Source organism: Prinia subflava, chromosome 11 (assembly GCF_021018805.1).
Source record: "Prinia subflava isolate CZ2003 ecotype Zambia chromosome 11, Cam_Psub_1.2, whole genome shotgun sequence".
In the NCBI taxonomy this organism is placed as follows: Eukaryota; Metazoa; Chordata; class Aves; order Passeriformes; family Cisticolidae; genus Prinia; species Prinia subflava.
The window spans coordinates 6,314,718-6,330,994 of NC_086257.1; the positions used below are offsets into that span (position 1 = coordinate 6,314,718).

General features: G+C 39.5%; 1 protein-coding gene across 2 annotated transcripts in view; it reads right to left on the minus strand.

Moving 5' to 3' along the window:
* STAG1 (STAG1 cohesin complex component) overlaps positions 1–16,277 on the minus strand; it is a 167,983-nt gene that overhangs the window by 108,727 nt on the left and 42,979 nt on the right. For both annotated transcript variants that reach the window (XM_063407865.1, XM_063407866.1), the window contains exons 3-4: positions 13,258–13,360; positions 3,979–4,143 (exon numbers count right to left, since the gene is read on the minus strand). In XM_063407865.1, the coding sequence (XP_063263935.1) occupies positions 3,979–4,143; positions 13,258–13,360 (268 nt within the window). The remainder of the gene's footprint in view (positions 1–3,978; positions 4,144–13,257; positions 13,361–16,277) is intronic.

Consider the following 16,277-nt stretch of genomic DNA (forward strand, 5'->3'; position numbering starts at 1 on the left):
AAGACTACTGAGAATACAGACACCACAGTGGCCCTGAGCTGGAAACAGTCAGAGGTAGGGAGAATATCCAAATTCCTTAACTAACACTGTCAGAGACAGGCTGTTGGATTTTTGGTGCAATCCAGTTACAGCTGCTCTGATGTTCTTAATCTCAAGGATCTATGTAAAAAGGTAAACATGGTTATACAGTCACTCTAATCAGGAGTAAGTCTGACCTACTGCCAGAGATGGACTTCTCACAGCAAGGTAAGCAGTGCCACAAATACAGCTGTACTTGGACAGGGAGGGAACCTCAAAGGACACAATCCCCACGTGCCAAGATGTGCAGGTAGGAACAGTGAGGAACCCTGTGCATCCTTGATTTCTGGAAAGACAAGGGAAAACTGGTGGCACAATGAAAACATCCGTTTCTACATACTAGATACTTGGATACTTATAATACTTGCTTGCATATAATGGAGTCGTATTTATTCTGAACTACGTCTAATTAACACCAAGATTACCTTTTATTAGTTGAGCACAAGCAGAAGTGGCAATTTTTAAAAGGTTTTTTTTCCTCAAAATCAGCCCCTACTCTGTAGCAAGCTGCTAACACCAATTAAGGGTGACTGGTAATGCATGGAATATTGCAGAGTCATCAAGGCACTGATCTCTTCATGTTTTGATAAAGAACACCTCCTACAATTACTGATGATCCATTCTCTCTGATGTTCTGGGGGAACAAAACCCCTTTGCAGACAAGAAAGCAGAACACTTCAATGCTTCGTTTGACCATCAGTAGTACAAACTTCATTACAGATAACTGGTCATAAGTAACTTGAGAAATTTGCAGTCTGAGTCCTAAACAAAATCTGATCTCATCACAGGTTCTTTAGTTCCCTGTCATCTTAACAGCAGGGTCAGACACCAATGCAGAGATGTCTCAATATTTTAGCTACCTCTGCCTTGGTGGCTCAGCTAAGCCTTCATTCCCACCAGTGGGCAGCTGAGCACATCAGCAACTGACAGAGACCATTCAGCCTATGCAAGTTCAGAGTAAGGAAATGTAGAGGATATAGCTGTCACCATAAAATGATATAACTAAAAATTAAATATATGGAAGAGAAAAATGAGTTTTGTTTGACTACAAAAACAAAAATCACTAAAGAAGTTCTATGAACACTCTCAATGGAGTAACACCTGAAAATGTACCTGCAGAAAGCACGAGCAGGTCATGTCACACTTCACACACAGAGAGCTGCTGACTGAACAACTTCTGAAGCACAACTGTACAAAAGGTTACAGAGCAAATGAAAAACACTGACAACCATCTGATACCAACCTAATGTGTGCATCAAACAGATTTACAGAATTCAAACAAGACACAGGCAGCACCCTGTGACAGAGGTAAAGATTTTATGCAAAGAGCAGTCCTGGAGTTATGTATACTTGAAATACAAAAAATTAAACTGATTTTATTCCCCTGGAGGAAGCAACTAGCAATAAGCTTAAAGAGAAGTAATAAATGAATCCTGCTGTGAGAACCAAAATAGAGAAGCTTAGAAGACGTGAAAATTGAATTCAGCAACAGACTTTTCTGAATTGGCATCACAAAGCCAGAAAAATCTAACAACTAAAAAAAGAGTCTGAGAGCAAACAGCAGGAGCAGATAGATCAGAAATGAAAGCACATGATTTCCATGTAATCTCAGAATATATTAGTTCAATTTTCCTGCGTTTTCATTGCTGGAAGCAAACTTAGGAGCACTAGGAAAAAAAAGTATGTTCATATGACAGGGAAAGAACTAAACATTGAGAATAAATATGTTCAGCCAAATACAAATATATGGCACTTGTTTAAAAACTGCAATATTGACAAAAGTGCTAAAATTGAACAAAGAAAACTGCATCAAAACCATGAAAAACAAAAATGCCAAGCATTCCTAATTGTTACATCAAAGTCCCTAATCTATTACGGGAAAATACAAGTATAAAGACACCAGTAAGTTTGATTTACAGAACCTTGGTTTCACATGAGATAATTGTCCAAAAGTGCAAGTTAAAGAATATTAAATCACATTTTAGTTGCGTTTTCTTTCCTACTGCAGGATTTCTTTGATTTTTCAGAATATTTTTACCAACAGTAAATTTTTCAAAGGTGCCCAAGTGATGCACACTCCTGGAAATTAGGGCTCAAGTCGTTTATGCCTGTTTGCACCCCAGGCCTTCAAATACTCCTGCCTGTTCCTTTACTATTTGTGTTTATTCTCTCAGTGCTTAGATGGTGCTGTGTAGTTTTTCTCCTACCTGCAGGCTGGGCACATGTTATGCATGCGTGTGTCTGTGCATATGTGATTTTTGGATACAGGTATGTATATGTGAAAATACAGACACACATCCACCCATACATGCATATACAAATTCTCCACTTCTCAAAACAATTTCTTTGTATCTGAATTCCAGAGGTTTCTTAATACAAACATGCAGACAATTTCTTTTTCTGTACTTAATCTGCAGAAGACTTGTGTAGGCGTCTCTTTTGAAATAGATAAAATGTATCAAAGTCAATTCCACATACACACAGAGTAATCAAATATCAAAGCAGTCGCCCATTCCTTTCCATTTGGCTTCTGCAAATATCAATAAATCTAAGTCAACTATACTACATAAAGTATATTGTACGTTCTGTACCACAGTAAAACCAGAAAATAGACTCCAGATGTTTCCTTAATTTCTGCCAAAAACAAAATTTGAAAAAGTGCTGAAAACCAAACAAAGTTGAAAGCTCTGTTGTAGGAAAAAAGGTATAAGGAATCCATAGCTTTATTAGAAGTAAATTTGTTCTGTCTTCACCTACTAGATAAGAAGGGTCAATCCTGAATAAGTGTAAACATGGAAACTATGAAATACAAAAACTCTCATTTCCTTCCTGTGTATTACTCTTTAAAATTACATCTCAGACTTCCCACAGATTTGAGACAGAAAATTTTCAACAACTTTCACTCACTTGAAATATTTGGTTCCTCTGGGACTTAAAAGAGGCTTAGCTTTTAGCTACACTAAAAGTAATATTGAGAATGGGACTTAGCACCTAATTTTCCTAGTCTGTACTTTTCTCATGTTAGTCAGCATCAAAACAAACTAACTGATACTGCCTAAGTCTTGTGTTGCTGAAGTGCAAAGTAAAGGAGGTTTGCTCAAACAATCCTTCAGAGCAGGACTGACTGTTGGCATTGGACTGCATGGGCTGAAGAGTGTTTTGGGCTCATTGCTTCTCCTTGGAGTATCAAAATCAAGAGCTGCAGAACAGCAGCTTACTAAAACCACACAACAGTGTCAAAATCAACCCTCTGTGCAGGGTCTTGAGGTGTGACTCACCTGGCCCCACACATCCTGAAAAGACCTCTGACCTGATCAAAACATACGAGGGTAAAAAACATTTCTAGAGGCAACTAGGACGATCTTATTTATTTTACAATGAAAAATTTGCCTTCAGGATGTGTCAACGTTTTCCCTCAGACTCGGTGGAAGTCTAGGCAAATAGCTCAGCCTTCAACTGCTGTCCTGATGGGGACAGCAGGAATGCAAGTTCCAGAGCAAAGGGCTCCAAACTGCTTTGTGTGCAGGTATTCTTGAAAAACCAAGTGAACAAAAAATGCTTAGATTCGTCATTATTTTCATACATTTTTTGCCCATATAAAGCTTGCTACAGGATCTACTTTAATGAACTGCTTAATATCCACACGTACTTTTAACTCAGGAGTAAAGAACAAAATCATGGAGAATTTGAAACACATGACTTTCTGCCAGGTCTCTTGTTCTTCAGCAGGATACATGACAGCCCTCAATCAGAACCCATTCAGTTCTGTACTATATCACACAAAGTCTGTTGGACCAATGCAGTCATGAGAAAATACTACAGTTTACAAAAGCACAGCTTAGACTGGACTCCAGTCAGGATACACTGAATTGTGAGGAGGAACACAAGTAGCCATTTTACCTGCATAGCGCTCTTTCCCAGCTTAACCACCTCAAACAAAGTGACAGGGTCCCCTTCTCCATTCTGCTGTGGGTGGCCATTGGCTCTGCCACGGCTCGCTCCTCGAGCTCCAGCGTCCGAGCGCCCCTTGTCCGCCGGAGACTTGCGCGGCTTCTTAGTGGCAGACTGGGCAAAGAAAACCAGCAGAGGGAAAGTTTATTACAGCTACATCTGAAACCACCCAGTGTTTCTTTATAAAGGATCCTTAAACAGTACATGGTTACCCATTTATACACATGGAGATTACGGGATGAGCCAGGCTGGAAGGCATCTCCAGAGGTCTCCAGTCTGACCTCCTGCTAAAAGCAGGGTCAGCTAGGAAAATCAATCAGGCTTCTCAGGACTCTATCCAGTCAGGTACATATAATTTCATTTATCAGTAGTTGTTGAGGGACTATTTAAAAGCCATTGCTATGCCAAGGTAAGTAGTGATCATCCCAAGACAGTGGTGAACTCCCAGTGCTGGATTATCAGTTCACATCAGTCCCTGGATGAGTCTTGCACAACACAGACATTGACAATAACTGGTCATCTTAACTAATGATCTTTCTTAGACAGTAAGTTACTAAAAATACATTTCCCACATTAACATTCATTTTCTGTATTTTCATTTTCATGCAACTTTTGTAAGAAACTGTGTACATAATCAACTCTTCAACACAAACCACCAAATTTGTAGAGCCAGATTTAGTAGATCACCATAACAGCCTCTTGCTTCAAAATTTTATGAGTTAAAACACCTTCTCTTTGAGTCTAAATTATTTAATGCAAATGTTCTCTATGTTCTTCAAGGTTATAATCAGGCAATATAGACACCACCTGTCAAGACTCACCTACTGAACAGTTTGCTCTGAATTTAAGTCACTTGTGAAACAGAAACAAAAAAAAATCTGGGGAAAATAACATCAGATTTCTTACTTCCATATTCTATTCTTTCTCCCTACTGTGAGGCAAACAAAAGCAAAATCTGCAGTTTTCCACAGAACAATGAAGTTATGGGGAGGAATGAAGTCAAAGAAAACAAAACACAAGCAACTCAAAGATTAAATTTTGGACAATATCCTCAATAGCACCGTTTACTCAAGTATATTGTCAGCTGCGTTTCTATTAAATGCTTTTAATAAAGGACACAAAGTCAACATTTTTAATTGCATATTACAGTGCAGACACATTGAGAATTTTACTGTAGAGGAAAGGGGTCTAATTTCTGGCAGAGAGCTGTTAGAAGACAATCCTGCAAGTCCAGCTTTCCCCATGCTTTGAAGGGATCACTGCCTTAAAAGGGGCAGCCCAGAGGGCCAAAGCAAAGGGCAAGGTAAGGACCTGCACAGAAATGCAAGCTGGAAAGCTTTAAGAATGGTACAATCTCTGTGAAGTTTTTTGGATAACATTTGCACTTAGGATCAAAAGAGTATCTCCCTCAATGAATTTTTAAATATGTGCAAAGCTGCCTGAAACAGCAAGAATATTACTACCATTTGAAATGTTTAAATTCTACTGAGCTTGACAGAGACATGTGATCACTATTTATTTAAATGCGAAAAAGTTAGAAGCAATTTTTTTTTACTCTTTTGAGATATATAATCCATGCACTTATTCCATCTGGGAGACAGTAAGCACTTCACCTAGCTACAAGGACTGCAAATGAAAGCTTGAATGGGCTTAGGGCTAGGGCAAACTGATGCCCTCCACAGAAACCAATAAAAGCCCCATCTACACCCAGTTTTTCACAAGGTGTAGTTGAAAGAGAGGCATTAAATGCTGCAATGATGAAGGGACACAAAGTAAGAAATGGATGTGAAATGCACATATCCAAAGCTACCTGCTTAATGAAAGCAATGTGAAAAGCCTCCTGTTTGAGTACCTGAGCATGAGTACTATGGACACAGGCTCAAAATGTGTAATCACCAGGCACATAAATGCCCAGTTCGAATTCCCTTTGTCAGGTATCCTGGGAAAAGGGAGGTGCTTTGACCAAGGCTCCCAGTCCGAACTGGAAGGGGGAGATCACCACTGAGCCCTCAGAAGATGTACAGGAATAACTGACAGATGTACTTCTGACAAATTACTGCATAAAGCCAGATTCTTCAAGTCCATGTAAATATCTCAATATCTTGCCCCTGAATTAACACCAGATATATTACTGAGTCTACTCTAATAAAATTTCTCTCTGGTATAAATTTTCTTTTGACAATGAGAACATTCTCAGAGTGGAGAAAAATAGTGCATCTAACAAAAGCCATTGTGCATCCAAGCTGGGATAGCAAAATCCAGATGCAGGATCTATATTGAATCCTGCCTCTAGAGACAAAACAAGGAGACAAGATGCTCCATTTGAGACTGAAGAAAATCCAAAATGTGAACTTTCCGAGTTAGGCAAGGATTAACATTATCTTCAGCTGGAAAAGCACTAGTGAAAGGGCATGGACCCCTCAGCACTTCCATCCAGCAGGCATCTGGCAGGAAGCCCAAGTTCAATCTCATTCCAGAGTGTGAATATGAAAGATAGTCATATATAGGTCCTCCAGCCACTGTCTGGTGCTCTAAAGTTTTGCAAGCACAAAGCACACGGCATTCCCTTAGTCATTAACACACAATATTACAATGCAGTCGTCAAACATTATCTGCACATAATGTCTCTGAGTTTACAACAAGAAACTTTGCAGGCCATGTTGACAGGTTTGAGCTTCACACAGGTTCCTGCCTCTGAGCACACAGTTCAGTAAGAAATCCTACTTCCAAGAGAGCAAAGAGACCAATCAGCCACTGGAATAATCTCCCCAGGGAATTTGGGGGTTCCTCTACATTGGACAACTCCGATTCAGCTGGACAGGCTGCTAGGGCATCTTTTCTAGATGGTGCTTTTGCCAGACAAGGTAGAACCAAATCTGTGAGGTCCCTTCCAACCGGGCATTCTATGATTTTATCCCAGAATGGAGACATCCTCCACCACCACTGGAGCCACTGAAGGAAAAGGCAGGGCTGGTACAACCGTAGAAACACAGAGAAGGCTCGTTCATGATACTGAGCATCTGTGCCATTTCTCCAAAGGCAGGGTGCTCCTGGAAGTGGAGTTACAAAAGTTACAAATCTAAAAATTGTGTTTGGCTTTGAGGATGTCAGGCACAGGTAACTGTGCATCCCAGAAAAGAGACACATGCACTCACAGGAAAGGGTGGTCCTTCTGCAAAAAACAGAAAACCCTGTTCTCTAACGCCATGAAGAGCTTCCACACAGAGACAGCCCTGCTCAAGGATGAGTGTGGCCCCAGTAAACCTGTCAGACTACCACTGACAGCTGTAAAATGAAATATTTCATAAGATCAGAGGGAAAATGTAGCAGGTCTGTTCCCATGGATCTACCAAATGCCCAAGACACAGGAAAAAGAGAACCTCTGAGTCCTAACAGGAGCAAAAATTGTGATTACTGCACACCATTTTACGGCTTTCAGGCAGAAAGCTCCACCCGAAGTGGGGAAATTAGGACTGCCAAAGGGAGGGATAAAGCAGCATGACAAGGTAAGAATGCTTGAGGCTTTTTAATCACACACCAAGAAAGGTGCTGCATGGAGCTGAGAGGCTGCAGCAGTTGCATTTGTGATTTCACTCCAGAACCCAGGAACAGCTGGGCTGCTGTGGTGTCAAAATGGACTGACGTGCCAAATGAAAACAGAAATTACTGATTATTTTTCAAATCCGTGACAACAAAAGCTGAGGGTTTATATACACCAGCATTAGGAAATCCAGAAGTTCCAGAATATGCCACAGAAGCAATAACCAAAAATAGCCATATTGATTGTCACATAACTTACCTGTTGCTTTAAGGCTTAAACTAATGCAAACAGGAACAAAATACTCACCTTGACTGCAATTAAACTAAAATGATGACAGCTCAGGGTTTTGTAACAAATTAGCTACACAATACTTTTCCTTTCATGTCTTTGAAATTACTGTGAAGAAAATAAAGTGACCCACATTCGTAAAATCAATTAATACACTGAAAATTTATTAATACACTACCAAAAAAAGTGAATGTGGCTTGACATTTTCCTTTAACATTCCCCAAGTTGATGTGATGCACTTCATGAAGAAATAAAGACAGTAAAAGTCCTAGAGTCAGTAACTCTGCCTAACATATGACCTGAAAACAGTGACCTGTATGTGCATTCATACCATGAGTCATTTAGAGGAATAAATATCCCATTTCCCAGGGAAGGTGGAAGAAGCCTTTAACCTCCTCTTGAGTAAGACTGAAGAACTTGCCTCTCCAAGGCACCAGCCCCTCAAGAGGGCCTGTATTATAAGCTTGTATTAAGTGGAAGAATGGTAATGCCTGAAATCTTAATGAATTAATCCTGATTAAAACAAGACTATGACCCATTTCATACCATCATCACAGTTATCTAGGGAGATGGTTCCTGGATTCCAAGAGTCCTATGGAGTGTTTTGGTCATAGAAACAAACAAAGTGCTCCCTGTGAGAAGTCTCATCCTACAATTAAAGACAGGTGCAGGTCCCTTAGCACCCAGTGCACCCAGAGCTGCTTCAGCTGCAGCACCTGCAGTTTAGGACAAAAAAGCAGAGGCAGAGTTGGGGAGGGGTGGTGCTATTTTTCACCTTAATTTAAAGATCTATCAAGAGCTCTAAAAGTCATCTTAAAGAATCAATGCTATAAATGCTTGAGTAATTTCAATTCTTCTAGCTGAGGCATTTAGTACCACAGAATAATATCACACAATTTTCCACAGAAAAATGAAGAACAGATTAGATTGCCAAAAATACAAGAACCATCCCATTGAAAGCTTAAAAAGAAAACTTCTAATGCTACAAGTAACAGGATAGAAAAGTCTTCACAATGATGCTGTAGATGCACTGCATTTCTGCTGAACTACAGCCTTCCTTCAGTTGTAAGGGACAGACCTAAACCATCAGGCAGGCAAGCTGAAACAGGACACTGATGTAAATCACATCAACGACAAACCTCCACTGCTATGAAAAGAAATTCTTCTAAGGGGATTCCTCCCTGTTGCTAATCAGGACACGTATGACTTGGAACTAGAAGCAAAACTCAATCCCCTGCTTTATCTAACACCTACACTGCAAGATTAAATAGGGCCAGGAATCTCTTGCAACATCAAAATTTCCCATATGAATGCAAAGATAAGGCATTGTGGTCTGTCTCCTCCATACCAAAAACTACAAAAGGACCTGAAACAAAATTGTACAGGCTTTGCCGGGGACAAAAGCATCAGAAGTGCCTTGTCTCATCTTGCTTTCAGTGGAGAAAGATATGCTGTGGCTCTGGGCATGGGATGAGAGAGAAACAGCAGAGATCTCCAAATTGCCACCTCTGGAACAGACAAACTGATGTTTCTCCCTGCCCTCTGATTCAGAGATTAAATCTGTCTACTCCTACTTCAAATCTGAAACACAGCCAGGGATCTCTCTCACTGCCTCAACCTCCAGCAGCTGAGGTTTAAGCCAAGCTATTCTGAGCTCCTGGGAAGGTGAGGCCAGGTAGTTTAAAATAAAGCACGCCAACAGTGCTGAACAGAGTGTTGATCCAAAAGAGGAGACAAAAAGGATGGGAAAATAACTGATGTGAGCCTGAGCTCACTGATGTGAATGCTACACTGCATCATAAGCCCTGGTGCTTTCAGATCCCCTATGTACAACAGGAGAGCACATCCATACCCATGTGTTTCAATAATGCAGCAGACAGAGAAGGCAATTTGGCCAATATTACTCAGGAACTTTAAGGAGAGAATTATTAAATGTCATTCCTTAAATAAACTCCCCAGAATTCAATAAATACATACCCAAATGATAGCCTCATATGCAGTATCACAAACACGAGCACCACAATATCCCACTGGCTGGACAGACTCAGCTCTTGGCCACTCACTCCCTGGGCATTTGCTCTACAAGACCCAGTGCTTAGAAGGGTTCATGGTCAATAGCCAGCCCCAGCCACCAAAGCAGGACACGGTGCAGCCCCTGCTGAACTCACAGCAAGGCCTGGGGAATTCACCACAGTCAGGTCAGATTCTATTCTGCAAGACCAATGCACTTAACCTATCTGCAAATTGACTGTCCAGCCTACTCAGTCAAGTACTCATTAGAACAGTGTATAGAAGTGAAGGGGCTACTTGAAAAGCAGTGGTTTAGAATGGAATGACTTGGATTGAAAGGAAATCAAAGATCAACTAGTTCCAAGGTTTTTACAAAGTACCCCCAAAGCATTACAGTTCTCTGTGAACTGAAGAGGTATTTGCTACAAAAGGCAGTTTTTCAAATGAGCACTATCTTCTTACAAAGGTCTCAGATCTGCAGAGAATGTCTTTCTTTGGAAAACAATCTGGAAAATCTGTAGTAGCATATCTTTCTGGTAAAAGGTCATGTCCATTCTGTGACACTCAGCAGAAAGCTGTTTAAAATACATACATATATTTAATGGAATATATTCTATGCAGCACAAAGTAAAGTCCCTTTCCAAAAGAGGTCAGGATGCTTATGGCAGATGTGCTAGTGTAGCTGTGATGGCCTAAGGACATCAGTAAATCAGCATTTGCAGGAGGAGATTAAATCTTATTAGACCATAATATTTTAGTTAGAAAAAAATCCCAGCCACAGAAATCAGGAGAGCCTTTGGGCTACCATTCTTCAAGTCTATAACAGAAATTAAAACCATCCAAGCTAAATCTCAGTTGAGATTTCTAAACGTAACTAAACCTTTTAATCTGTATCACATCTGACAGTAAAGGCAGGTGGTACCTGTGAAGGAAACAAAAACCACAGTAGTGAAGAGTTGATGGGGAAATTTCAGAGCTGCACCTCCTGTAAGAACCAGGCAATTCACCTGAGGGAAGTGGCTGGGTTAGCAGCATGGTTTGCTAAAGCAATACAATTACCAAATCCCTGACTTTTAACATCAAATAATGCTGTAAATTCAATTGCTTAGATTAGCCTTTCCAAGGTTTTTGCATTTCTCCTCTAGACATCAGTCATTGAGTGACTTCTTACTTTGGGAGCTTTGGGAGCTTTTTTTTTTTTTTTTTTTTCTGTAGAAGAACCAAGGGAGAAATTTATCATGAAGCAAAATGGAATAGGCACCTAAGAGTGAGTGGCCGTGCAGTCCCAGCCTTGGTAGTTTTCAAAATCAAACTGGAAAAGCCATGAGCAACATGGTCTGATCCCAAAGCTGACCCCACGCTGACTAGGAGGCTGCAATGAGATCTACCAAGTCCCACTCCATAAACAACCATATTGTTTTCCTCTCTGAAACTCTTCCAGTCCTAATATATGCTTTCCTGAGATTTTGGGATGGAGGTCAAAAGGGAAAGTAGAACTGAGCCAATTCTTCCAAATTTTGACAAACTACAGTTTTATAGAGGGCACTGTATTTGTTTCATTCTCTATTTTCTTCCTCCAAGTTTTAAGACTGGATTTGGGTTTTTTGACTCTTCTTAAGCATTAAGATGAAGCTTCCACAGAATCCCCCCTGGTAACCCTAAGGTCTTACTCCTTAGCAGCAGCAGTCAGCTCACAGCCCATCACTTTGTGAATGAGCAATGGCTGCTTCCTCTGCACATTCCTCACTTGACAATCACACACAGCTAGTGAGTCTGGAGTTGTTCTAAGCAAAATGCACAATTCCTCCCATAGAAACCTGATAGCAGGACCAGCAGAGTGCTTCAGCAAATGTTCCCATAGGAGCTACTAATAGACTGCAGCAGAGGAACGAGAAATGCTTTTTGTAACATTCACCTTTCCCTTCCAGTGAGTGTGTGCTGGGTACAAGACACCCCTAGTGTTGCTGTAACTTGAATTCCTATATTGTAATAACATTCTGGGTTAGCAATCAGGTTGCGCTAGCTTTTTTTTTTTTACGAGAGCTACAAAACCCCATAGATTTGCTAATGAAATATTTGCAAGATAATTCTTCATTTCATCCTTTGCTTACAAGCTATGTCAACAGATAAGCTGTTCTCTTTAAACACTTCTTTAAGGCTTGCTTTGAAGAGGCTTCATGTTCCTGAGCAAATCCATTTATCTGATGAAGAAAATATGCATCATAGGAAAAGTGTTCGAAAGCTTTCAAAAAGGAAGACAACATGGCCAGAAAAGACCAGGATTTAAAATGTTGGCACCCTGAGTAAGTCCAGAGATGCAAGTTGAAAACCAACAGGAAAGAGGAATTTGCTCCAGCACGCCTGAGAGGAACACATGGATCTGTTCACTCTTACAGCCTCACCAAGCCCATGGTTTGAGATATGCCTTAGTATCAAAGCCCTCAGGGTTAAAGAAAACAAACTCCATCTACTAGTGCTGTATAGATATATATATGGCACACTCATATTGCAAGTTTATTCACAGAACAGCACTAAGAGGTGAACCAAATTCATTAACAACAAACACAAAGAAACTCCCACCAAGTCTTACTCCACGCTGTGTACTTCAAGTGATACAGCCAAGAGACCTAAACTGATCCTCTTCAAGAACCAAGATGAAGGACAACATGACACACAGAACTTTCCCTTTTTTTCCGATAAATTGGCTATTTTATAAAACAAATGAAAACAAAAAAGCCTCCCTAATACCATGTGTAATAGAGAATTGTTTCTGTATGTTCCTACTGATAGGCCAGCAGAGACAAAGACAAGAATCTCTCCTGCTGCACTGTGCCAGAGGATACATTGAAGCTCCCAGTCTATGAGTAGAATGTAGTGTATGTCAATCACATGGACTTTAAATGGGTTCATAGATTTTCTCAGGAGTCTGGTAAATATCATACTGCAATTCTTCCATTTATATTAGGAGATTATCAGTAATAAAAGGATGGCTCAAATGTCATTTGTCACTTAAAGTCCATTACAGCTTTCAAGAAGAAAGTGCTTGTACTTACTGAAGTTATTCTCATATCTGGAAGAATGTTGTAATGACAAAAATAACAAAAGTGTATTGTTCATGAAAGCAGCTAGCAAAAGAAAAATTAATAGCTATTATGAGATCATTTTTATGTCCTTTTTAAACACTCCAAACATTGTTTGCACGTCAATTTGATAAATATTTCATGCTACAAGTCTTCATAAAGTCTGACACAGTACTCATTAAAAGCCTATTTATGTGACCACAAGATGATCAGAGGAAAAAGAGTCCGCAGTCAATTATAAATAGATGCATAACAAAACAAAAATAAATTAAACAGATGCATAACAAAACAAAAATAAATCACACATACTGGAGGCCTGCCGGGACGGCCCCTTTTTCTTTTTCCTTTGACTTCTGCTTCTTCAAGCTCACTGCCAGCATCTGAATGTGCAGTAGTTTCATTTGTAGAATCCCTAGGGGGGAAAAACATCAGATAAATTCAAACGATTTGAAATCAACAAGTAGTCTGTAACTAAGCAATTAAATAGTGAACCAGAAAACAAATAAACAACAAAAAAAGTCAGTATTAAAAGGCTTTCCCTGTTCATTCTGCAAACCAAGGAACCCAGCATTGTTAGCCCTGGCAAAAGGCTTTCCCTTTTCTTCGGCTGCCATGTCATTTTACTGACTGGAATTCTTTAAACTAGTTTTCATTTGAAAACACATTACACTCCAAAACTGGCTATATTAACCTGTACATGCTCATCAATCTCACAATGTATTCACTACCAAGAACTTCCCTTTACTCTTTGTAGCTGCTGTCGAGGCCTCAAGAGCAGTGTGGAGTCCAGTCCAGCTGTCTCATCATCAGCAGTTACACAAAGTTCTACACAGCTTACACCACGCTCAGTCACACCCCAAGACAAGGGGCTTGGGCAGCTATTCAGAATGAGATTCATGCTCACTGTGAGGCCCAAACCCAAAAACTCCCTTTGATCTCAAGACATTTATAATCTTTGCAGTTAGAAAAAAATATTTTCACTTGTACAATGGAAACGCTTTGACATTGTTCAATTCCTGTTAGCAGAGAATTGCTAACTCCTGTTGGCAATAATTTCTCATTTGTTGCCATTTCAGATTTAAGATTATGATGAGGAAAAAAGAACTCCCCCAGTTTTTACCACCTCTCCCAGCCAGAGGCACAAGTACTTCTATGCCTTCCAAACAGACAGGGCTGCTGGAGAAACTCAGATTGAAACTGATCCTTAGAGGTTTTAGATCTTGCCCAAGAGCAGCTCATATGCAAAATCATACCTGTTACTGATGGGCTTTATTTTTACCGTGCAAGACCACCAGTGCATCAGAGCTCTATAAATTTTCATTTACAACTAATAATGTCCTAGATGGACTTTACTCAAGGATGGGTCAAGTGTAGTTATAATTATACATTTCTTTAAATCCAAAATAATTTCCTTGAAGTGAAAGGAATTCAGTTGCTGTACGACCTGTGCAAGGGGAAGGTGAAAACTGGACCTATTCCATATTTTATAGAGCCTCAAACATCAGTGGAAGCATTAGTGATCTGCTCTAGAGAAACTGAGAAGCTCCAGGGAGAGATGATCTACACAGATCTTCCAGGTTGTCTGGGGGTTATTTTCCTCTATAGATCATAGAATACCTCACCAATTTATTGTATCACCAAGAAAGGTATTTAATAATCCAGAAAGACATCATTGTATCAGAACTGAGAATGTTCTCATACTCCTCTTACTGAAATTACTGTATTGTCTAGGTCTGCTCTCAAATAATTCTGCAGAACTGTGATGAATTTTTCATATTAAGACATTGGTTTCCAACCTTTTCCTATTTGCAAGCACAAAAGGGGTCCACAGAATATTTTACAAAAGCCAGAAGCAGAAGAACATATCTGAATCTCTTTTATTGAAGGTAACTTCAGTGGATTATCTCTAAATAATACACCCCAGAAAATCAGGCACCCAAGATGAAAAACCACTATTCGAGCACATTTGTTCACAAATTACATGCTTGTAGCACAGTACCTCTACAAAATATTGAAAATGCAGCTTTGTTGCGATTTTAATTGTAATAAAATTTAAAAGCAGCTTTTTCACTTCATAAAACATGAAATTTGAAAAACTTAGTATCAAGCTATGTATTTGAAAAAACACCCAAAAATGTAAAGAGCTTAAAATCAAATAAAAGATAGCCCAAACGGAGTTCAAAATTGTTTGGTAGATTAGGGCCACAGCAGAGAAAAGCAATGCAGTAAATACAGCTGAAAACATCCTTATGCAGATGGATGTATCCAGCCTTTACTCAAATGCCTCATCACACTGCAAGTCAATCTGACAAAAATGCACATTGGTTCACAATGGCAATTTTAATAGATTTTGAACACAGAAGTAAGGAACCCCATAAAAATATCTGCTCCCTTCTGTTGCTGGAGAGAAATTAAAACCATTCTCATTTGCTCTCTCTAAAAAAACAAACCCCCAAAGCTTTCCTCTCCAGTCTGCTCAGAACCTTATTGGCAAAGTTTCAGGCCTGGTGTGTCTATTTAAACAATATCCCCATTCCTGGGGAAATGCTGTGCTTTGCTAGCTTATAAACCTGCACCCCCCCTAGGATCATCAGGATAAAAAATTCTCTCTATTAAAAACAGATTCAGCAATTCTCCTAGGCAAACAGCTCAACCCCTTCCCTTGAAACACCAGAGCTATATAAATAAATTAAACTCCAGTACTATTTTACATGCATCTACTCCACAGAGAATTTGACTTTCCTATACAGCTCAGTCTGGTCTAGCAAAACCTCCAGATAAATTTGTCTATTTTGTTCTGGAAATCTCAAATCTTTCCAAATACTGCATATGGAAGGAACAGTTAAGTTATTAACAACCTTCTATTCTTTTCCTTAAATAGACTGTTGCCTTAAACCTGATTCTCTTAATATTCTTCTGGTAAAACTTCTCTGGTCTGCTGGAAGCCTCTTTGATCTCTTTTCCCTTTTTGGGAAAAGCTCAATAAATTAGTACTAAGGGTGAGATTAATTTAATCTAAATTAGAGACATATGCAATGCAGAAAATCTTAATGTACAAGATACCTCACACTAAGGTCAGTGTCCAAAACTGGTCAGTTTTATAAGACAGTTTAAGTCTTATAAATTTTGTTTTCTTTCCATTAATGGTAAGGTGATCAAGACATGCAGCTCAAATATAAATGATTCAAACTAAACAAAATAAATCTCACCCTAACAACATGTGAGGAAGAAAGGAAACTTCTTTCCAGCAAAGAATACATGTAAAGAGCAAGGGGAAAACATCAAAAACTAGGTTTTCTTTAATCCTTACATTATTTGCAGTAGGGAGA